This window comes from Adiantum capillus-veneris, chromosome 18 (assembly GCF_014529385.1).
Source record: "Adiantum capillus-veneris isolate H3 chromosome 18, ASM1452938v2, whole genome shotgun sequence".
Classification (NCBI taxonomy): Eukaryota; Viridiplantae; Streptophyta; class Polypodiopsida; order Polypodiales; family Pteridaceae; genus Adiantum; species Adiantum capillus-veneris.
In genome coordinates this window covers 154587768-154612088 of record NC_140948.1, presented here as the reverse complement: position 1 = coordinate 154612088, position 24321 = coordinate 154587768, and the positions used below count along the sequence as shown (strand labels likewise).

General features: G+C 41.2%; 1 protein-coding gene across 3 annotated transcripts in view; it reads left to right on the top strand.

Annotated features, from left to right (window-relative positions):
• The window catches only part of LOC147436673 (NEFA-interacting nuclear protein), an 80996-nt gene extending 67823 nt beyond the window's left edge, over positions 1-13173 (top strand). For 2 of the 3 annotated variants that reach the window (XM_086489495.1, XM_086489493.1), the window contains 3 exons: positions 10928-11046; positions 11177-11242; positions 12331-13173. In XM_086489495.1, coding sequence (XP_086345621.1) covers positions 10928-11046; positions 11177-11242; positions 12331-12558 — 413 coding nt within the window. In that variant the 3' untranslated portion in view covers positions 12559-13173. The remainder of the gene's footprint in view (positions 1-10927; positions 11047-11176; positions 11243-12330) is intronic. The other variant, XM_086489494.1, reaches the window with a different exon arrangement.
• Positions 13174-24321: the final 11148 nt, after the last annotated feature.

Below are 24321 nucleotides of genomic sequence, written 5' to 3'. Positions count from 1 at the left end.
AAGAGTTGATGAGTCATGCGAAGCGGGGCTTTGCCATTCACTCTGGCAGTCTGACCTACCCCACAGATGAGGCCATGACACAACGAGCCGAACAGACTTCTGGGAATGAAAGTAGACAGAAAAAGAGCAACCCAGAGAAAAAGGATGTACGACCCAAGCTTACTTTTGAGGAGAGAGCTCGCTTCATCAGAGAGGGGAAGTGCTTTGGATGCGGGGAACAAGGACATATCTCTGCGAAGTGCCCTAATAAGGCACAGAAAGAACAGAATGATAAAGAACGACGACAGGCCTGAGAGTTCGAGAGCAGCTGAGAAACGTGGCAGAAAAGGCAGATAGAAAAACAGAACTGGTACCACATGGCGTGGAACCTGTACCGAATCTAATGAATGAAAGTACAAACTTTGCCGCTTTTGGGGCAAAGTGAAGGATCAAGAAGCTCTTTTGAAGGAGCCAAGGCCAACTTCTTTTCACTTGGAATTGGCGGCTCGATTTGGAATTACGCCCGACAGACTGACGCCACAGGCGGAGGTAGTTCGACTGGCACCCGGATGGGATGTTGCCATTACACCGAGCATTGGCAAACTTCGTTTGCAATGACAGGGGTGTTCAGGGCACGCGAGTGACGTTCTACTCAGGATCCCTTGGTACCACAAGAACTACGCCGTGGTTGACTACCGGGCCGAGAAAGCGACTTTGATAAATGCAGGGCTTAGAGATTGTACTTGATGAACTTCAGTTTCTTACTCATTCTTTTGGGAGAGAACTGAACGATGGATAAAGGTTGAATATGTTTTGACTTGATCAAAAGAACGCCAAGATTTTTCTCCACACTCATGCCGATTGCTTTTCAGAGGGCCTGAAGATCAAACCATTGATCTGATACCTGGAAGCACGCCACCGAATCGGCCACCTTACCGTGTGAGCCGAGTATAGAATGAAAAGATTATGAACCCAGTGAAAGACCTCTTGGAAAAGGGTCTTGTCCAGCCTAGTACTTCACCGTATTGCTCTCCAGTGTTGTTGGTTTTGAAGAAAGACGGATCTTGGAGAATGTGCATCGATTATAGTACTCTCAACGAAATCACCATCAAGAACAGATTTTCGATTCCTAGGATTGTTGATATACTCGACAGGTTACAGAGATCCTCATGCTTTAGCAGGATTTACTTGAAGAGTGGATATCATCAGATCAGGATAGCGCCGGGAGATGTCTACAAGACGGCTTTTCGAACGATTGTTGGGTTATTTGAGTTTTTGGTGATGCCTTTTGGCTTAGCCAATGCTCATGCGACATTTAACCGGATGATGGACAGGATTTTTCGAGAGTACAGGCTATTTGTTGGCACTTTCTGAGGCAGAACACAGAGATCATCTGCTTCAAGTCTTTCAGGCATTACGAGATCACACGTTAGTGATTAATGCAAAGAAAAGTGAATTTTTCCTACCAGAGATACACTTTTTGGGACACATTGTGTCAGCAGCAGGAGTGCAAATGGATCCGGCCAAGATAGAGACTATCTGTGATTGGCCCGACTTGAAGAATGCCCATGAAGTTAGAAGCTTCTTGGGACTGTGTTTGTACTATAGGCGGTTCATACGAAAGTTTGCAGAGGTTGCTTCCCCTTTGTGTATCTTGACACAGAAAGGAGTATCTTTTTCGTGGGGACCCACAAAGGTGACTGCCTTTCAGACATTGAAAGAGAAATTGACTACGGGACCTATTTTGACTTTGTCGGACTTGCAGAAGTCATTCGAAGTGTATTGTGATGCTTGTGGTCGTAGTCTGGGTGCGGTCTTAATGCAAGAAGGCCATGTCATAGCTTACGAGAGCCGTTTGTTCTCTAGGCCGGAGATGACAACACAGATTTATGAGAAAGAGCTTTTGGCGGTTATCCATGCTCTTACTCAGTGGCGGCATTACCTACTCGGACCGGATTTCACTGTCTTTACAGACCATCAGAGTTTGCGCTACTTCTTGTCACAGAAGCAGCTTTCGGAAAAGCAGATGCGGTGGGCGAACATCTTGTCACAGTTCTACTTCCAGATTGTCCATGTGCAGGGACAAAAGAATGTGGTGGCAGATGCTTTGTCTCGGAAACCGTTGGTTCTGGCTGTTTCCGCGATATATCATAGGAGCTTCGAGGATATGGTCGATCAGTATGCCACACATACAGATTTTGCAAATATTTTCACACGGATACGGGATGGGGAGACGGTAGCTGGATACTCCCTTCGGGAAGGCTACTTGATGAAAAAGACTATGTTGTGCGTTACACAGCCGTTGAGGGATAAGGTTATGATTGAATGCCACTGTCCACCTTTTACGGGTCACCGCGGCATTGCTACCACCATCAAGGGGGTAGAGAGATACTTCTTTGGGCCGAGACTCAAAAAGAACGTGGAAGAGTTTGTGCGTAGTTGTATGCCAAAAGGTCAAGTTTGACAGGCATAAGGCACAGGGATTGTTATAGCCTTTACCCATACCCACCCACCCCTGGGAAAGTATTGCAATGGATTTCATTTTTGATCTCCCAAGAACATAGAATGATCACGATGATTTTCCGATTACATGGCACGTCTGAGACGATTGTCTCCGACAGAGACCCCAGATTTATGAGTTTGTTTTGGAAGGCAATTTGGGAGAACATTGGCACGCAGTTGCAGTTCTCGTCATTCTTCCACTTGCAGACTGACGGGCAATTTGAGATTGCCAATTCAGTTTTTAGATTTATTGAAGTCTTGTATCTCGGATTAGAAGACTCAATAGGAAAAGAACTTACCTTTGGTGGAATTTGCCTACAATAACACGATACACTCTTCGACGGGGAAGACGCCATGTGAGATTGTTGAAAGTGCTGCGAAGGTTCCATCCTTCCTGAGCACGAAAGATTAGATATTTGAAGCGGATGAATATTCGCGAGATTTGGATACGGCTTTTGCCAAGGTTCACGAGACTTTGTAGGAGTCTCAAGAACGACAGAAAAAGGCAGCAGATCGCCATCGTCGCGACTTGAAATTGAAGGAGGATGATTGGGTGCTCTTACGTTTTGAGAAGGCACGCCTACGAAAGAAAAAGGGAAAGGAGAGGCTTTTTCCAAAGCTTAGTATGAGATACTACGGACCTTTCCAGATCACTCACAAGATAAATGATGTCTCCTTCCCATTGAAACTGCCAGATACTTGGAGGATTCATAATGCATTGCATGTGAGTCTCTTGAACCCTGTTAAGGGTGATGTGCCTGATGATGGGGAGCCTGATGAGCAACTCGAAGTGGAAGAAAACGAGGAGATCCTTGTTCCTGAACAGATTTTGGCACATAACGATACGAAGAAAGGTAAAGTCCGAAGGCGGTTCTTGGTTTAGTTCAAGAACTTTCCTGCATTTGATGTGAAGTGGATGGAGGAGGAGGACCTAGCAGATACTCCTCGGATTGTGAAACTTTACCTCGATGTTTTGGTTTAGCATAGTCTACTCCAAACGGAACCCAGACACTCAGCTTGGCCGAAGATCTGGTGCAGTGGGATGCACAAGAGGGGAGTTACTCCGCTCCTTTGTCAACAGATGCCTCGATTTTGATACTAAAGTCACTGATGTCTCTTTGAGCTTCAGGGATACTGAGAGCTGACAGTATTCTGCTGGATGACTTTATGAAATGGAATTCCTGATAATGATACCGATTTGTTCTTGACTTCTTGTGAGTGCAGGAACTGATAGACGAAATGACTGCAGCATTTTGGTCTGATTGATCTCGAATAGACATGGTTGCAATAGGGGTTAGTCAATCGGACATCGATGAGGTCCCGATTTGGACCTAGATGTGATTGCTAGCTACATTGCCGATAAATCATGGTCTAAGATCCGAATGAATGTTGAATGTCATGTGATGTCCTGTGATGTCTGGTGATGTCCTGTGATGTCGTGTGATGTGACTGTCGATTTTGTACATGTGCTAGATGTGTGTTCCTAGTACGTAGGTACTAACAGTCAGTGTCTGCGAAGACGGTTTATGGCTTTTGTCGGTTTTGCAGGCGTAATCGTGGTCGATTACAATGCTTTCAAGAGGGGGGTATGTCACAAAGTGATGACGTGGCCACGGATAGCAGAAACCCTAATTTCTGCCAGAAACCCTAAAATTCTTGCAAACCCTGTGTGTTCCTAGTTCGTAGGTACTAGCAGTCGGTGTCTGCTAAGACGGTTTATGGCTTTCGTCGGTTTTGCAGGCGTAATCGCGGTCGATTACAATGCTTTCAAGAGGGGGGTATGTCACAAAGTGATGACGTGGCCACGGATAGCAGAAACCCTAATTTTTGCCAAAAACCCTAAAATTCCTGCAAACCCTAATTTTGCCAAAAGCCCTAATTTTCGGAAATCGCGGAGGTGTTTTTTTTTTTTTTGATTTTGGGAAATTTTGAGCAACGCAAATCTCTGCTTTTTCCTATGATTTGGGAGAAAGAGAGAGAAAAAGAGAACTTGCTTTTTTATTGGCTTTCATTGAGAGAGAGAATCTGCTTTTTCTTTCAAGCTTTTGGGGCTTTGCTTTTTGGGCATCCCTTGTAACCTTTAAATAAGTGGTGAGGGTCTCATTTCTCAGAGCATCTGGACGCAGAGTCTGAGAGTGAAACCCTACCACTCTCTTGTACTTTGATGATTGATTAATACAAAAAGAAATACCGAAAGGGGCGCTGGTCTTTGGGGCCAATATCTCTAGGCACGGAACTCGGCCGGGCCAGTGCAAATCTATTGTGATCTGTGAATTGTTTTGAAGTGGTTATTTGGTGCTGTCGCGGTTGATTCTTGACTTGGAGTGTCCAAGTCTGTTACACCTGCCTGACACAATAATCCCTCTGCCCACAATGGCGTGCTGTAGAGACTCCGCAATAGTCATACATACCCCACCCTGGATGCCTTTAGGTCCAAAAGCAGCTGACCAAAAAGTATCATATCATCCACGCAAGAGCTGACCACATCGTCTAATGCGGCTCTCACATAGATGATGCTCCTGACACGTGTAGCATAAGGAGATCAATCTCTCCTCCCATAAGGCAACGCTGAAGCTCCTGACGCAATCGGCCCCTCTGACGCTGAAACTGGGCCCACCTAGTCCTTGTATGTTCCATGAGACGATCCTCATGGGGAGCGAGAAAGAACAGATGCTTCCACAACAACTAAACGTGCTATCTTCGAGGCTGGCTTGGATGGGGAGTAATCCGCATCCGAGCGTCCTCTAGATAGGTGTGACTGCAAAGAGTGTCTGGCCCAAGCCCAAGTAGCGCGAGCCGTACGTAAAGCAGCCTCCTCTGTCCAGGAGTCCTCATGTGTGTATACATAGCATGGCGAGCACTGAGTATCAGCAAAGAAGTGAATCATAATGTGTCTACATCCTGCTGCATCTGGAGGAGTCACCGCAAACATGGCCAATGGCCACAGAGTAAAAAGCATGTCTGTAACTCCTAGGTCTCCCATGTGATGAGAGAGCTCTAGGGTCTATGTATGCAACCACTCCAACACTGAGTCGAGGGTCCACTCAGTCTGGTCCCTGCCGCAAAGGGGAAAAGAGACGCCAATTTCTGAGTCCAAGGCCTCTAACCCCCTGGCTGCAAGGAACAGAACATGAACCCTGAAGCACGCTGCCGCAAGGTCTGAAGAGGAGTCGCCGAGAAAGCGTGTAAAGTTGTAGGCAAAGAAGTCCCTTCGGCGCCGAATGTCAAGGCTCGTCAGTCCCTCGAGGGACTGCTGCAAAGGGAGACGTCTGTACCTGTAGAGGGGGTTGCAAGAAAGGTAGTCCCTCTCTCGCCAAGCGACTCGTGGCAAAGGCGCTGCCAAGAGATCTCCTAGCAGCCGGAGATGGCCCTGCTCCCTGAGTCGACTGTAGAACTGGAGCGGGAGGGAGGGGAGTAGGAGTAGGGAGAGAAGGGGGAGAAGAGGGGCGGGGGGGAATCGGCAAAAGTATAGGGAGGAGGGGAGAGGCGGCGGGAACAGTAGGCGGGGGGGGGGGGGAGGCTGATGTGGAGGGGGGGAAATCGAGGGGAGGAGGGGCTGTAGAGGGTGAAGCTGAGGTGGGGGCTAGAGTAGGGACCTCGTCTTGCTCAAGAGGACCGAATCAGTATCCCGTTGGAACCCATTGTTGCTGGGCAGGCACCTGAGGACCACTCTGAGTGCCAGGCTGTCGCTGTGGTCCCTGCCGGCGTCGACCACGAACCTGCTGCCATCCCTCCTCCGCTGGAGCCCCAGGCTCGGAGGGTGGCTCTGCCTGTGTGCTCTGTGTGTCTGCTGGCCAGCCCTTGCAGGCTGGGGCTAAGTTTGTGGTGTAGGTCGGGGCCTCCTCCATGGATAGGCCTTCGCAAGATGGCCCATCTGTCGACAAATAAAGCACTGGTTCGGGAGGCCAGAATACTCCATGCTCTGTCTAAACCAACCCCCACTCACTCGAAGAAGGAGGATGACGTTCGGAAGAGTGTGATTATCCCTAACCAGAACGCGAACTGAGGGAATGCCGGCCGCCTTGGCAGCTACCGAGGCTGCCGTGCGAGGTGTCTCCAGGACGGTCCCAATTGTTGAGCCCATTTTGGACAAAAGTGGTAGGTACTCCCTCCGCAAACCAGGAAAGTAGATGAAGATGGGAATGTCTGCCTCTTCTACCAACACATCTGAAGCAGGGTCAAAACCATGTCTTCACTGTCGAAAGTGGGCTCGAACTGTTCGGATGGTCAAGGGACTCATGGTGATGATCTTGGACGCCATCTCGGAGGTCTCAAACTCGATTTGATAGTAGCCTCGTCCGAGGATTTGGACGTCCAAGATCTTGCCCACCTCTGCAAGAAGGCGGGCCTAGAGAAGGTCACGCAACTCTCCTCTGCTAGGTCTCGTGCCGAGAATCTTGCAATGATAGAAGTCGCCTGCAAGCGCTCTACCTCTGCGGCTAGGCTCGCTTGCTTTGTCGGTGAGAGAGCAAGTCGAATTGTGGGCTCAGCGGGGTCAGGCGAGGGGGCTTCATTGAAGTCCTTCTGCGGTGGAGCATGAGCCGCCATCTGTGTCTGGCTGCTGCTGTGAAGAAGAAGCGGAGGATCGTCGACGAAAGGGGGGAGACCTGCTGGACCGAGCATGTCCATGGTGCTGGCGACGACCGTCAAGCAAGAAGGGAGAGGGAGAGGGCTAAAGGTAAAAGTAAAAAGCAGGTGAGGGGCAGACAGTGAGAGGGGGCGGGCGGGCGGGATTGACAGCGGGCAGCGGGCAGCAGCGGGGGCAGCGCGAGGGGGGCAGCGGCAGGGGACAGAGCTGAAATGGGCAGCGGGTAGCGGGCAGCAGCGGACTGTCTGGGCAACGGGCAGCAGCGGGGGCAGCACGAGGGATAGGGTGCAGCGCGAGGGGCAGCAGGAGGGGCTGCACGAGGTGGATAGGGCGGGATAGCAGCTCGAGGGCGTGGGGGAGGGCGATGGCGAAGGGGGGGAGAGGGGGCGGGTGCGAGCAACAGCAGCGAGTATCCAGCTTCTATAACTTGATGATGCCCTCTTCCCAAGACTCAGGTCGTGAATGTTGAACTTTGCTCAAGATGAGTGCTCCGAATTGTGCTCAAAGTTCCTTTTAATTACGGAAGGGATAGCCTTCCGCTCCTTTAGTGAGAGAGTGCAATGGACACAAACAAAGTGAATGGACACTGTGAATGAAGGTGCATGAGACTGAGATAGAGAGAGAAGATAATACGACACCGGAATGTTGTCAAAACCCTCCTCCGAAGGCCCCACTCTCTATGGCGAGAGCGGTCTACTTATGATTGCACAAATCTCTACAATGCTTGGACTTGCCGTCGATGTCGACGACGACGAATGGGCTGAAATCTGAAAATGCTAAGGGCTGAAATCTGCAAATATTTATCCGCTGAATTCTGACTCTATGTCGATGACGACGATGTGACGACGACGCACTGAAAACTGTAAACTATGGTGTATCTGACCGTGCGGCGAGGATCTGCTGCGGGAAGGTGATATCTGCGAGGTTCGGGGGTCGTTTTGCTGTGTCTAAGTGATGAAAACTGAAAACGCTGGTGTTCTTGATGTCCTTGTCGCGAAGGTCTGCCAAAATGCTGCGGTTGATCTGCAAACCAAAAACGCTGGGGGCTGAAATCTGTCCTTGCTGATGGAACTGCTAACGCTAGGGCTGATCTCCTGTCTGGAGGAAATCTGCTAATGCTAGGGCTGATCAGCTGTTAACTGTCGCCGAGAATTTGCATGTTCAAAAACGTTGGGTGATCTGGTGCAAAAATGCTAGGTCTTCTGCAACGTTGAAAACGCTAGAGTTGTCGCGGGGGTTGGTCTTGCTGAGAAGTTACCTGTTGAGCAAGGTGCTCCTGTTGCCTCTTCTGCCAGAAAGTGCTAGCGCTAGGTTTCTATTTATACAAACTTAGCAAAATTGCCCTACCTACTTTCCAACAAAAGTCACTTAAAAATAATAAGTGAAAAATGTCAAAAATAGGGAAAATAGGTCTATGCACTGTAAAAATGCTCCTGATGGGTTCTGATGAAAACCTGATGATCATGCTGTGTGCAACCAGAGGATATGTATCTACTCTAATGTCTGGTCATGTACGGTTTGCGACCAGACTCACAAAAGTGCCATATCACTTCCTATTCTAGACTGACTTGACTGAACTGAACCCTGGTCATGCTATAGCTTGTTCGCGGACACATAGGGTTGGATGCGTCACGTGACATCCCCTCCTTTTCAAAGTGAGGTACTGGTACCGAACTGTATGGCGTCGAGGGAGATTGCCAATAGCATCCGAATCCTGGAAAGGACTCTTCGGCGGCCCACTCTGATGTGTGGGTCGTGCGGTACTTGAACTTCATAAAGGTCTGCAACGCTTGCTTCTTTGGGCCGCGCCGAAAGCGACACAAAGTCATCTTGAATGCTTCCACTTCGTCTATAGTCATGCATCTACCTTCTTCAAGAATCTCCACAGCTGAAAATTTCTGAAACCACTTCCAACACAAAAACATGAACATACCCATTCCATGTAAAGTGACTGGAAAAGCTTTTGTCTTCTCTAAAGACTGTGCATGCAATGTTGATGAACATAGAGACGGAGTGCCAAACCGTTCATCAAACACATGCAAACAATGAGATCGAATCTTTTCTTTCTGATCTAAATCATTCAACTGTGGCAAATCACAACGGAAATGCCCATGCTTGGTGCTCATACTTTCTTGTGCTCTTTCTACGAATGTGTCATGCCAAGGAAGAGATATTGAATGTGACTTCCTTGAATGCAAACATTTCATCTTTTCATTAGAAATCCGCATATATCCGTGCTCATCCATGAGTGAAACGTGCTCAACGTACAATATGTCATGCCTATGAAAAGGGATCACTTAATGATGCTGACTAAAATACAGGAAACGATCACGAATGAAACACTCGAACAATGCATGCTGACTAATCATTTGAACAAAGAATACTTCCTGAGAGGGTTCTGTGGACCTAGGCTCGAGAGCCAAGATCGGTTCTTCCTGAGGGGGTTCTTTCTGAGGGGGTTCTTTGGATCTCAACTCGAGAGCCAAGATCGGTTCTTCGTGATTGATCGAATCTGAAATGAGGTTAGCTTCGCTAGAGAAAGTATCAAGTAAACCATCATCCTTGTGAACAATCACATCTTTGTCATGCAAATCATCCTGCTTGTGAGTAATCACATCTTGATCATGCAAATCATCATGCTTGTGAGAACGTATCTATCTATATATATATATATATATATATATATATATATATGTGTGTGTGTGTGTGTGTGTATATCTATATGTATATATATATATATATATATATATGTATGTATGTATGTATGTATGTATGTCTATGTATATGTATATGTATCTATGTATCTATATATATATATATATATATATATATATGTATCTATATATATATATATGTATCTATATATATATATATGTATCTATATATATATATATGTATCTATATATATATATATGTATCTATATATATATATATGTATCTATATATATATATATATATATATATATATATATATAGAGAGAGAGAGAGAGAGAGAGAGAGAGAGAGAGAGAGAGAGAGAGAGAGAGAGAGAGAGAAGGAGAGTTAACGTCGTAGGAAACTATCCCAAGAGACCTTAAAGATCTAGCCGACGAGGAGTTGAACTCAAGGCCTGTTATTCAAGAGGGAAATGGCATAACCAATCTACCACACTTGGGTGATAGAAAGGTTATACCAACACACACACACACACACACCCACACACACCCGAGAAGAAAAGAGTTTTAACGTTTTAGGAAACCATCCCAAGAGACCTTAAAGATCTAGCCGACGAGGAGTTGAACTCAAGACCTGTTATTCAAGAGGGAAATGTCATACCAATCTACCGCACTTGGGGGGGGGGGGGGGGGGGGGGGGAGGAGAGAGAGAGAGAGAGAGAGAGAGAGAGAGAGAGAGAGAGAGAGAGAGAGAGAGAGAGAGAGAGAGATTATTTGTGAATCTTGTATCTTCTACCCGTGGTTGGTCACTTGTTTTTGATTGTTGGAGAATTATGAAACGTGTCAATCGATACTTTCCAGAGAGAGAGAGAGAAATGAAATGAAATGAAATGCTATATTAACGTCTTCAAAAAGGCCAAAGTGACCTATGAGACCAGAAAGTTACAATGTGGTGGATCTGATACTTTCCACACACACACACACACACACACACAGAGAGAGAGAGAGAGAGAGAGAGAGAGAGAGAGAGAGAGAGAGAGAGAGAGAGAGAGAGAGAGAGAGAGAGAGAGAGAGAGAGAGAGAGAGAGAGAGAGAGAGAGATTATTGGTGAATCTTGTATCTTCTACCCGTGGTTGGTCACTTGTTTTTGATTGTTGGAGAATTATGAAACGTGTCAATCGATACTTTCCTGCGTTTGACTCAGAACCACCTAAGGCCCTTGATGAGGACGAAACCGAGTTTCTGGAAAACCTGGACAAGTATAAGAAAGAGCAAGAATTGCTTGTAGCAAATGAGGAAGCTCAGCAGCTCTTAACATTCCAGGTTATAAGTTAGCAATTGCTCTTATAAACATACTATATTAAATAATCAAGGTTTTTCAGCAGAAAGTACCTCCTCTTTGTTTGCATATCTGGCTTAATTTGGTTGTACCTTTGGTGGTGGCTTGTTGCAGATAGCAGTGGCAAACAGGACTACAATGGTCAAAGAACCATTGGTATCTTTTCATACAACCAAAGTGGTAAATTGCTGTCCCGAGGGTTTTCTGCTTTTGTAGTGTGTGTTCTTGTTTTTGGTACGTGGATGGTGTGATGGCCCTCTTGAGCTTGTTTGAATGCGCGGCACTTTTCACACCCACCAAGTTCTTACTCTCATTGATGATAACACTGTCCTCATTTTTCTTTTTAATAATATAATTTAGAAGTTACATCTGGCACAAACTCCCAGTCTCATAGTTATGTTGTCTCTATCAGCATGATTTTTACTGAGGTATATTTTGAAAGGGAGTTGAAATTTGTAATCGATGCCACCAACATTGTGCATGATGTGATTAGTATGGCTTCATATGGCATTGTATATGCCTATTCCCTCCCCACAAGTATTGGTCTTGGTCCTCAGTTAAATGGACATTAAATCTCCTTGATGCCCGGCATGGCCTAGCAAAGTTCGCTATCACAGTTTTCAAATGTGGGCGTAGTGTGTCATTGATGTAGACCTACACTATACAAGAAAACACGTTTTCTTTCTTTTGCAGTCTCTTTTCGGCATTGACCTTTGGTGAACTGTAACTTGTTAATACGTGTAGATGATGGTTTTCTTATCTGGAACAGGGAGTTCACCTCTAGGTACATAGAGATCGTATGCTGTAATGTGTCCACTACAGGGTAACAGAGGTGCAGAAAGTCTTCTTGACAAAGTTACTCTTTTATGCATCTATTAGGGGGGGCAAAAAAAAATCTTATTAGCCTGCAATGGAGGTTGAAATGACCTACAAGACTAAAGGTACATTACTGACACACTCCATGTTGGGGTCGCTCGATATTAGTAGACAACAAAGATTGACAAATTGCTTAACTGAAAGTAATGTGAAAATTGTACACCGTGAAAGCACAATGGGATTGCTGATGGCCCTCTTTTGAAAAGTTGGAGAGATGATGAGGATATCTTTATAGACTGTAATGGTGCAGCCTATCTTCGAGAATTTATTCCTGTCCAACACCTCTCCCTTTAACTTATTTAATCTTTTCCATTGTGGTTCCTTCACATGTCCATGTTTGGTTATTATAGTGTAAATATTTTCTCTTTATTAGTACTCGGTTTTCATTGCAGGATCCTTCACCGCAGAAGAAGAGAATGCCTGCTCCTGCTAAATCAATTCCATCTACAATCAGAATAAAGCCTCAGCCTAAAAAAGCAAAAATTGAGAATCCTGCATCATCTGAGAGAACTCATTTAATAGAAAATAATCTTGAGGCTACACAATCCAAACAGAAAACTGACACACCAAGAGTCACACGTCTAGTTGCCTATGAGACAGACAGTGAAGACGATGAGTGAAGTGAGATCCAGCTATCTGATGGTAATCCAGAGTTTAAGGCTTATCAATATGTTTTCATAAGACTAATATGAAAGTGTATGCAAGCAATCCGTCGGTGTTTCAAGGCTGTTTTGCAGTTTTATCATGGTGTCAGGGGCTTCAGGTGATTGCAGTCTATCCCTTGCAGCACGCATGATTATGGCATATAGCCAGGTGAACACAGTCCAATGAAAGATATGGGAAACGCTCCGGTTTTTTTTGTTTTGAACACCAATGAGAAAATTCCAACTGATAATAGTTCGAGGGTTCATGGACCTTTTTTTCCAAGAAGGCGTTCCGGAGTACCTCTGCTGCTTTCGTCACATGGAACAACGGAATGTTTGAACCTTTGCAGATTATGTGAGAGGTTTGTTAATCGACGGTATGCATGGAACACAAGCTTTTAAGCAGCTCTCAAGAGGGGCATGTTTGTAGGATTAGTGGGATTAGAACTCCCCCAGAATACAGAGGTAATCTTGGAAGTTAAGGGCCCTTTTCGCTTTAAATTTCAACAATGCATTTTCTTTTGGAAAAAAGAAAGGTTGGGTAGCTGTACATTTCTGTTTTGCAAGATAGTATCCACATTTTTTCTAAAACATATGTCAACGGTGACAACGAAGACAATTGCAGTTTCTGTACATGTGTGCTTGAGATCACATTTCCATGGTGAACTGTAGTGGAAAGGAATAAGATTTGCTGCTAAAAGTCAAATCCTGAGATCCATGTAGGTGCACCTTACAGTGAGTAGAAAGTAGTAAAATCCTGAGATTCATGTAGGTGCACCTTACAGCAATTGGAAAGGTTAGTTCTATGGCTCAAAACACATTACTTTTCAATAAGTGGTTAGTTTTAAAGGCATTGGCTGGATGGCTTGCAATTGCTGATGATTAAGACATGCACAAATGCATGTGCGCAAAGTACTGTCGGTGGATATTTTGATTATGTTGTTTTGAAGCTTGTTTTGTTGTCCTTGCAAGTGGAGTGAGCTACTTCACAAAAGATAATAGAGGACTTGGTTTGGGTGATGTGGTACTCAAAAGATGTGTACATGAAGAGATGCCCTCATCTCAAGAGCAGGTTGAGGTAATCCTTTGAAATGGAGGTTTTGACTTCCCAAGCGAAATTCCATGAAATTTTTCAACCCACATTGATCTACTCTTTATTCATAAGATTGCAATATAGTTGACAGAAGTAAAAAAGATCCATAGTAGATTGAGTGGGAAAGCGAAATTAGCTAGATACTGATGGACAAGTCCACAAGCTATAAACCCAAATTGATGCTTTCTTCATTCAAAAAACAATATTTTTGTCAAAGTCAAGAAAAACCATATTGGATTGAGTACCAGCAAAATGTCATGGACCAAAAACGCAACTCATGAGTTGATTGTTCTTTGTATATCTTCTCAAGTTTTTGCAAAAGACATTTTAACTCCAACCTTAATTTCATAAGTATTCAACAAAGATGCAAAATTGTTGGACAAGATATATAGCTTCAAAGCAAGACTAGTTGCCATTTGTTTTTACAGAAAATGGTGTTGATTGTAGTGATACATATGCACCTTTGGCCAAGATTGATTATGAATATGTTCAACATCTTCTCAAGAGCTTGTATGGCTTGAAATAAGCTTTGAGACCTTGATATGGTAGGACTGATGAGCATTTCAAAGCTGATGGTTTCAAGAAGAAGAATGTTGATTATACTTGTTCTACATTGTGAAAAAGGACGCTGCTCGAGGGGTTCAATACATGTAAACTCACTCATGTCACTTGCATTGAGGGCCTAGTTTAACAACTAGTTTAACAAACCCTTCTCTGTAAAATTTTCATGGATTTATCACACCCTTTCCTATTGAATATGTGTGTCCCCTTTTGAACAGTAGCTTTCTATATGGACAAACTATGTTAAAAATGGGGCTAAATACCTCTATTCGTTGAACTCACGTGCTATGTTGACATAATTTCAGTGACCCCACTAACAAACACAATCTATCTTTTTTTTTTTTAACGATGGAGATTTATTTTTGATATGTTGATCTAGCTAATCCCATATTGGACCCTCTTTAATATGTGAGTAGGAAGAGAAAAGGCTAATAATTTGAGAGTTCTCTATCATACGGCTTCAAAAAAATTAACATTAGTCACATGTAGCTAGACAACTTCGTAGACCTTTAGACTTTCATCCTTAGTATGACATTATTTTAAAGTACCTTAACTTTTTAACATTAGTTTTGTAATTAAACATTGAGACACTAAAGTGTCCTACTTTTCCAACAACTTGTCATAATTATTTGGTGAAGTTATAAACAAGATTTATAGTTCGTGTTCATATCTTAGGGGGTCAATTATGAGGTGAAAAGCATAGCCAAATTTTTTATTTTGCAAAAATTAATACCATATAAGATTATGATAACAAGTATTAAGATGAAAAAATTATCAAAATTTAGTGTACTAATTTTTCATACATTGAATATAACCTTATCAAAATGAGACTAATTTATTGATAGGAAAAACTTAATAACAAGAACTCGAGCTTCATAACTTAGTTCTTGACCAGTTTTATATTGTAATAAAAATCCAAATCTTAAAAATGTTGACAAAGAAGGAAATTTTTGTCTTTCAATGCCTCTTTCATTAACATGACGAGGTTATGGGGCAAACCTTAGGTCTATAATGTATCCATAGGCCAATATCCATCAACTAAACATTTTTCAAGGCTTTAAACTCACAAGACTCTTGTAATTTAAGCTCATTTAAGAAAATTTATAGTGCATAATTTCTTGAAAAACAATCATTGCTATGAAAAACCAATAAAAGTATACATATAGATTCCCCAATCCCTCATATGGACACAATTGTGTTGAGGTAAGAGGCGCACCGCCTTTACCCCAACACAATTGTGTCCATATGAGGGATATAAATAAAATGAATGAAAAAAGGAGTTTATTTTAAGGGTGATCTTTAATAAATAAAAAATAAGAATTTCAACATGCACTGTTTTTGGGATATGACATAAATCACCAAATCTGGCTTGCATAACCATTAAATAGTATCACCTTAAATAATGGAGTGGTAGATCTAGTATATATGCCGCATAAGACAATGCAAATTTAGATGAACTAAATTATGTGGTTGTTAATTGAATTCACAAATTTGTATATTTGACCCACACAAATTTTTATTTTAATTCTAGTCGCAAATAATATTTTTTACAAAAGTGGGGGATTATAATTTTTATGAGTACTTTGGCTAACATTGTATAAGTTTTTAAAAGCATTTTTTGAGATTTTTTCTAGATTTCATGTACCATTCTACTTAAACTCATGAAAATAAAACAGTAAAGTGTCCTATTTGGTACCAAACTAGTGCTAAGAAACTAACCCAAAAATGAGTTAGAAATTAGGTTGCCTCTTTTTTTTTGTTAAAGAGAAAGCAAGGGGCTAACTTGAAAAGGATGGAATCTAACATTGCCTTCTACATTCACGTATTATAACCTCATGAAAATAGAACAATAAAGTGTCCTAGTTGGGACCAAACTAGTGCTAAGAGACTAACCCAAAAATGAGTCTGAAATTAGGTCGCCTCTTTTTTTTTTTTTGACGAGAAAGCAAGGGGCTAACGGATGGAGTCTAACATTGCCTCCTACGTTGACGTATTTTAACCTTATTTCTCTCCAAATCAAGCATTTTATGTATGTGGTGTGTGAATCATGTTAAAATGGTGGTAGTCTCTCTATATCCAAGCCATAGCAAACCACCACTCTATTGTAGCATATCATATGTGTCTCCTCCCATAGGTAGCCAACGCCTGAAGCCTCCGAAGCCTCATAATGATCCTTCCTCTATCTCTACTTATCCCTCTAATCTATGAATAAACCCCTATTTAAAAAAGTGCCTCAATCACCATGTAAACAAGGCAACAAATTTGTTTTAGCCTTTGATACATTTACATGTGTCAAAGAACCTATCAGTTGTGATCCATGTCCAACTTAAGAATTATTAGTTTAACTACCATCCTAGACAAAATAATATTTTTACCCTTTCTTACGTGGCTTAGCCGAACTTGGAAGAGAAGGTGTAGAGTCAACTTTCTAAATAGGGAAGGGCTGATCTAACCTTAGAATTTTACTTTTCCCTTGCATTAATTAAAAATCATAGACTTAACTTTAATTTAACTAGCTCATGTGCAAGACCTTTGCACTATCCTTTGGAGACTCTAGGAAGTTGAACCAGCCTAGAGTTTACATGTGCTAATTTAGAACATGCTAAATTAGGACGGTCTCTAGTAAAAAATTAAACTTACCCTTAGACCTTGGAGCTTCACCTCCGGTGCAAAACCTTAGTATAGTCCTTTAGGGATTCTATGAAACCAGGGATTGCTTGAGTGGAGAAACAACTTTCCCACTTTTTGAACAAAATGAAATACATTTGTTTTTACTCAAATTCTAGAGAACCAAGAAGAGGTTATCAATTCTTTTGATGGCAATGTTTTTTCAAACTTAAAAGAAAATTCTTTTATAAGTGTAATTTCAAAGTTTATTAGATTTTTTTCTAGAAGTAGTTGTTTTTTCCTAAACTAATGTTTTGTGTTGTCTTTTAAAAAAAAACCAGTTTATCTTAAATACACTATGTCATTTGTGTCCAAATTGGGCCATTTTATCCATCCAAGCTATATTTTGACTCAAAAGAAGACTAAGCATCGTTATGCTTTCTCAGAGTCAGCAAATTATCAACCCAGTTACCCGATCTTTTAAACATCATAAACCTTTGATTATTCCTTTCAAGCAAGAGGTAAAAAAGCATCTAATGTAGAGTATTAAATAATTACTTTCCAAAATCAAAACTTTCTTGCCAATCTCTCAAAGGGTGTGATCCAGTAACCCTATCCCTTGCTTATTGTTATATGCAAACAATTTTCAATGTGGTGACGTAAAAAAGGTCAAACCTTATTCTTGGCAATCCTAGGCAACCAATCTTATGGAATTTTTTTAGATTGTAGACCTTAGACTAGACAATCATCATAGAAAGAGCTTATTAAAAAGAAGTTGTAGATCACATATTTCTAGTGAGTTCACAAGAGTTGGTAAATTGAGAACTTTAGGAAAGGCTCAAACACTGCCTCTCCAAAGCAAACAAAAGAGTAGATAGAAAGAAAGACTCAAGTGAAAAAAATGGTAAAAAGAGGATGTACTCACTATTTATTTTACCTTATTAACAAGGCAAGGTCTTATTAAGCTAAAAGAGGACGTACTCACAACTAGTAATAAGAGACACTGGAATTTAGGTTTAGAGGTTCATGATGGGCAAAATATTTAGAAAAACAATCAGAAATAAGTTTAAAAAATCTTTGATAAATACAAACCAAGCAGTTTTGTGAACTGAAATTCATAAACCAGCAAGCTCCAAATCCTTTGAAGGCATTTGACCATAGTAGGAAAAATTGTAGAAAAGATCCAAAGCTAGTCAAAAAAGTCTGTGTATGTAGCGCATATCATACAGAGTCTCAGAATGCCTGTTTGACATGAAGAAACAAGCTAATACGTTTGAGCAATTAGAAATTCAAAGCATTTTACAAGGTAGGATGGTTCTTATCCTTGGTTACATGTACTATGACAGACTCTAGCGGTTGTTGGTTCAGACTAAAGCAAGAATAGTACACTACAATTTTTTTTTTGACGGAACACTTACCCAATGTTTAATAAGAACCCTAAGGAGGAAATGCCATGTGTAACACTCAAGGTGGAATAGTTCCATCTCTTAAACTCAACTAGGTATTTTGGTAAGATAGGGAGCTATAGTAATAAAGAAACATTCTGCCGTATGGAATCAAATTTTCATAAGCCCAATAATATGCATATAAAATGGACCAAAGCATTATAATCATTACCATATAACAAAAGCATGATCAAAACTCGATTTTGATGGCACGGTGAACATCCCAGAGGTGTTCAAAGTAGAAAAGACTAGTTACTGCATGTTGTTTAATAAAGCAAAGGAGCCATCAAAGGGCCATGCTTTGTTCACACTCATACTAATTATCCACATGTCAATACTAAGAGCAGAGAAAAATGGTGAGGTTCTATAGTATAGATTATGCCTAAGCATTGTAAAAAATTGCTTTATTCAACATGTAGACCAATATCTTCACCAATAAATCAAAAGAATGGAGGGCTTTAGTACCTAAAGTATTCCACAAAAAGCAATTTTTCAGATCATACCAATCCAAGGAGTCCAACTAACTACTGGTAATACCTATAGCTTCCAGATTAAAGTCAAGATTAGGAGTTAATATAGCTAAGGTAGGAGATCTTTCCCCAAGGGGCCATTAAGTCTAAAAACATCATCTTCAACCACAAAGCAATTCAGCTAGGAAACTAATGATCAAAACTATAAGGTTGAAGTTATCAAATCATATTTTAACTATAAAAGAGGTATTAGTTGCTTTCGATTATTTACCAAAAACAACCAACCAATAAAATTTGCTAAATGAAACCTCAAACATAGGTTTTCCTTTGATTTCTCAATCAAGAACAAAGGCCCAAACCAATCCAAGTGTTGTAGATACTCTAACAATATCAGTGTCAACAACGAATCTAGAAAGAGATAACCGAGGTAGCTAACAACTGGTGATACTTTAAGGTTAAAGAGTCTAGTAAAGTTAGGGTAAGTGAGATTTTCCTAAGCAATCAATACTAATTCCAAGATCATCACATGTGCTTCCTCAAACCTTTTATCAATATAACTAGATAAATAATCAAAATTTGTATGTAAAGGAAATAAAGTATTCCTTGTGTTTTTCCACACACAAGCAAGCCAATCACTCCAAAGGAGAGTCCAAGTGTGAGGTGTCAAGGATGTAAGGCAACCCCACACATCATTATGTAAATGAGTCCACGTCTAGGTCATCCAAAAGCCCTTTATTATAGCCAAAAATCCTTAAAAACATCACTTTCAAAGGCCATTTAAATAAATTCGAAGCAAAGTTTGACAAAAAGTGGTCAATGTCAAGGCAATGGAGCATAAAAAAATACAGATATGCAGAGCCACTTGCAAGGAGGTGAATACTTCCAATCAAAGTTAATCAAGAACAACAAGGTCCTTTTGTTGAAACTGGGGTATCAATATAAAGAAACCTTCAAAGTGATGAGTGAGAAAAATAGCTACACCCAAGTAAGCTCTAGAAAAGTAGTAATGAACCTGTGAAGATGATGCACCCTAAACAAGTCCCATGGGTTGCAAGGTAGAGTAAAGGCCACGATTGTCAATGAACAAAAAGCTAACACCACCACCGAGATCACACTCTTATACTCACTCTCTAAAGCTTGAAAAAAGAAGAAAACCAAAAAACATTCCAAGACCAAGTCAGGGATAGAAATACCTCACCTTTAGATAGATGAAAGGCTTGGTCTTGTCCTAGCCTTGGGAGGTTCACCTTTTAGAAATACCTATAGCACGTGCGTTCAAGAGGTGTTTTTAAAACCCCTTTACACACACACAGACACACACACACACACACACACACACACACACACACACACACACACACACACACACACACACACACACACACACACACACTTCATCATGACTTAAAAGACCTCTCTTCCTTCATAAACCTGTAACTTTTTTTCTGTTAGTGCCTGATGTGTCAGGGCATTTATCTTTTTGGACTTTTAACTAAGGTCTTAGCTTTAAACCTTAGGAGCATGTTTACACAAGGTCTTTATGCCTAGGTAGTTGGAAATACCCGAATGGTCACATGGCATAGAGCAATTTTCGTATGTAACTACCCGGCAGTTTGCAGTTTGGAATGTTGCTGCAGCCATACTGCTGTTTTAGGCGTGTAGTTGGACGTTGATGATGAATACATGATAGAGCAGTACTTTCTCTTGCTTAGCCATGGTCTCTTGTGTTCATACAGTCTGCAGTTTTCATGGTGTAATGTGAAGTCTCCTCTCTCATTTTTCTCTACACTGCATCATTCTTGCACTTAATACCTGTTAGGGATGTGAATCCCTAACACTTTGGCGATCCTGCTATTGGTTCGAATTCTGCCTGCACCATATGGCAGTCAGGAATACAGTGGGGGAACTAATATGCAAGTTGATCTTGACCACTTGTGGGAATTCTCCCATTGGGTAACCCCGCAGGAAGTGTTTGAGGAATATACATCAAATTTCTTGGAGGAGTTCTTTCTAAATCTACCAAGGGAAATCAAAATCATAGTTGCTGACAAGTTACAGGTGTTTATAGGGGTTCTTGACAGTTTCTGTGCAGGCAATTTCTGTGCAGGCACTTTCTCTCTAGTTAAGGCAATTAAAGTCCGTTGGCTTTAGCCATGGTGCTGAAGAGGAACAAACTGGGCAAAGGAGAGGCTTTGGGTTTGCAGTTTCTGACAATGTGCAGTCTGCAGTTTGCAATTTGCAGTTCAATTGTTTACAGGTTGCAGTTTCAAGTATTCCAGTTTGCAATGCAGTTTAAGCAGTTTCAGGGTTTAAAGAGGTACAGATTCTCTCTATTCTTTTGAGGTGTGATTAATGGCAAAGAAGAAGAAGAAAAAGTGTGCAATTTGTCAAAAGTATGAGCACCACACAAAGGAATTCCCTTACATGTGCAAGCCCTGTCAAAAGGAAGATGTATGTGTCAAATATTGTATGCATAAACTGTGCAAGAAGTTGTATCAAATTGTCAGATCTTTTCGAGATGCATCAGATCATGAGGAACTATGTGATGCACAAGAAGATTTGGATGATTTTTCTAATTTTCTTGACAAGGCGGAAGATTGGCATGAAGGTCGTGAAGGAAAAAGAAGAAAGTCGTGCTCTAGTATGCGCAGGATACAGGTGTTACAAGAAGCAATTGAAGGCTTGACAGAGAAGTATGAAGATAACTTTCAGGAGGAAGACAAAAGTGATGATGAGTGGGGAGTTACAACACCAATGTTCCCCTTGGTTGGGAAAAATCAGGTGCAATCATGTTTAACTTCTCCAAATGCACTTGCTGTAAGTCCCAAATCAATGAAAAAAGTTCAAGCACAAAGCCAACCTGAAGAAGTCAAGAACGTGATGTTGGAAAGGGGAGAAGAAAAGGAGCATCCTAAGAGCCAAAGAAGCCAAAAGGAGCACTTAGTATCCCAAAACCACACTCCAAATAAACTCAAGGGTTTGCACAATGTTGAAGTACCAACAGTTTTTCAGGCACCTGCAGCTTCAAAAGCTGAATCTGATTTTTCAACACATGAGGTTTTTCAACCTGATTTTGATGTTCTCAAAGTTGTAGATAGTCAGATTATTAAAGAGAAGAAGTTGATTCAAGAAGGAGATGTTGTTTGATGCAAGGGAGATGTAGTCCAAAAGATGATGAAGGAAGAAGGAGGAAGCCAAGAGCAACTCATGAGCCAAAGGAGCCAAGAGGATTGCCAGCTATCCCCAAACCTCACATCAAAGAGACTCACCTCTTTGCAGGAAGAGAAGGCGAGTTGCCCAAAGGAATTACTGATTGAGAAGAAGGGAATACAAGTGGGAGTGAGCGAGAGAAGCCACCAATATCCCATACAAACCCATATACCAACATTTGACATCAATCTTGAAGAGGTTGAAATTCAGGGAGACATCAGATTTCAGTGTAATGAAGTGGAAGAGCTGAAGATAGATAAAGACATAATGTGTGCTAATGATGAGGATAATGTGATGCACCAGTTTTTTATGAATCTTGATGAGGAGTATTCGACAGGTGAAAGTCCGAAAGGTGTTTGTGTTGATGGAGAAGAATTTTTTGGAGTTTTGAAGACTGAAAGCCAATTTCTAGGAGTGGATATGAGTTATTCAGGTTGTGAAGACAAGGATCTTGACTTTCAGATCCCTGAATTACCAGTTTTAATGCCGAAGGTCCCTGGTTTACAAAATTCTATAATGCAGGTCCGTGAACAAAAACTTACTGATTTGCAAAGAGATTTTGTTCCTAAATTTCATGAATTTCAAAGTTTTATTGGTGCTCAATCAATGATCATAAACAATCTCTCATTAGATTTGAAGAATGAGAGATATTCAAATCAGGTGGTGGCAAATCAAGCCATTTTTATAATCAATCAACTTCAAGAAGAGAAGAAATCATTAATCAAGAAGTGTTCACAGGATAAGTATCTTGTCAAAGATATTCAAGAAGCAGTTTTTGACAAAGAAGAAGAAAACTACAGGTTCTCAAAGGTGAAGAATGGAGTTCAATCTTTGATTTCTATAATTAAAGGATGCAGGATTAAAGTGACTGAAGCAACTTTTTGTTTAGAGAAGTCCAACATGGGGTGCTTGCAACAAATTTCTACTTGTGTTCAATGGTGTGGAAGTCTTTCTTGGAATTTTTTGATTATTTTCTTTTGGAAATGGATCAAGTGGAAAAAGGGTTTGGATGAAAGAAGCATGAAGGATGTTGTGGAAGAATATGAAATCAAGAAATTTCAAATTCAGGTTCATTTGCAGGAGATTTTTGAAGTGCAGGAAGCTTCATCTTTGCAGTATATTGAATACTTGCAACATGGCAAGAGCACTACAATGTACTTACAGGGAATTGAACATATGCAAGAGACTGAATAATTGGAGGAGATTGTATACATGAATCAGGAATTGAACTTTTCGCTTGAATGTTTGCAATGGATTGAATGCATAAAGTGGAAGCAAAGTAGGATAATTTTGTTTAAGCTGAAACTATATGAAGACTTGAAGCCTCAATTTGTGATGGTGAAGGGACAAAAGATTCAGCTATTGCAGTTAAGACAAAATGGACAGTATGCAAAGATGGATGTTTGGGAACAAGGAGATGAGAGGAACTTGAAGAAGAAGTATGATGACTTAAAACAAGAATATAATCAACTAAATTTGCAGGTGCAACTTAGCTCAAATCAACTACAAGTGCAGATGGATACTATTATGGAAGAGCAGATACAAGATGAAGTTCAAAAGAATCAAGTTCAAGATGTAGTGCAGGATGCAGTTGCAGTGACAGAGCCTGAGGAAGCAGGAAAACGACAGTCAACTTCAAATCAAATTTTATTATTGAAGATGATATACCACCCACAAATAATGTCAAAAGTACAAATGAACGTGTTCAAGTTTCAGAAGCTATGAATGTTGCAGAGATAGTTGAGATTCCAAAAGAAGTTGAAGTTGCAGGGGAAATAAGCAAGCAGACTGATACTCAGCTTGATTTATACCAAGTTTCTGATGTCAATGGTGTTTATGATGCTGAGGAGATGATTTTGACTGATGATTATGCAAGCCTTTTGCAAGTTCTCAATGATGGTGAAGTGGGTTTTCCTGAAGATGGTTCTACATTTCTATGTGATGTTGTTGATGGAGGAGATGATGTTGATATTCTTATATCTCATTGGTTTTATATCTTCATGTTTGATGACATAAGGGAAGTTTTTCAAGGAGCAGAAGTCAAAAGTTTTCAGTTTCAGGGAGATGTCACTGATTGAACAGTTTTGTAGCTACAAAGTGGATTTCTTTCTATTTTCAAGGAGAAATGTGAGCAAGCCATCTTGGTGGTGTTTTTTATGTGTGAAGGAGAGTTCAACTTCTTATTTTTAAGCCTTGAATCAGATCAGTTTGATGAAGAAGCAGATCAGTTTTGGTTTAACCTGAATCAAGATTGTCAGGGAAATCAAATTGTTTTAGCATGCGGAGTCTAAATCAGGTCTTCGAGTGTTGCATCTACATGCAGAGATATTGGATGTGTCAAGAGACAGTGTTT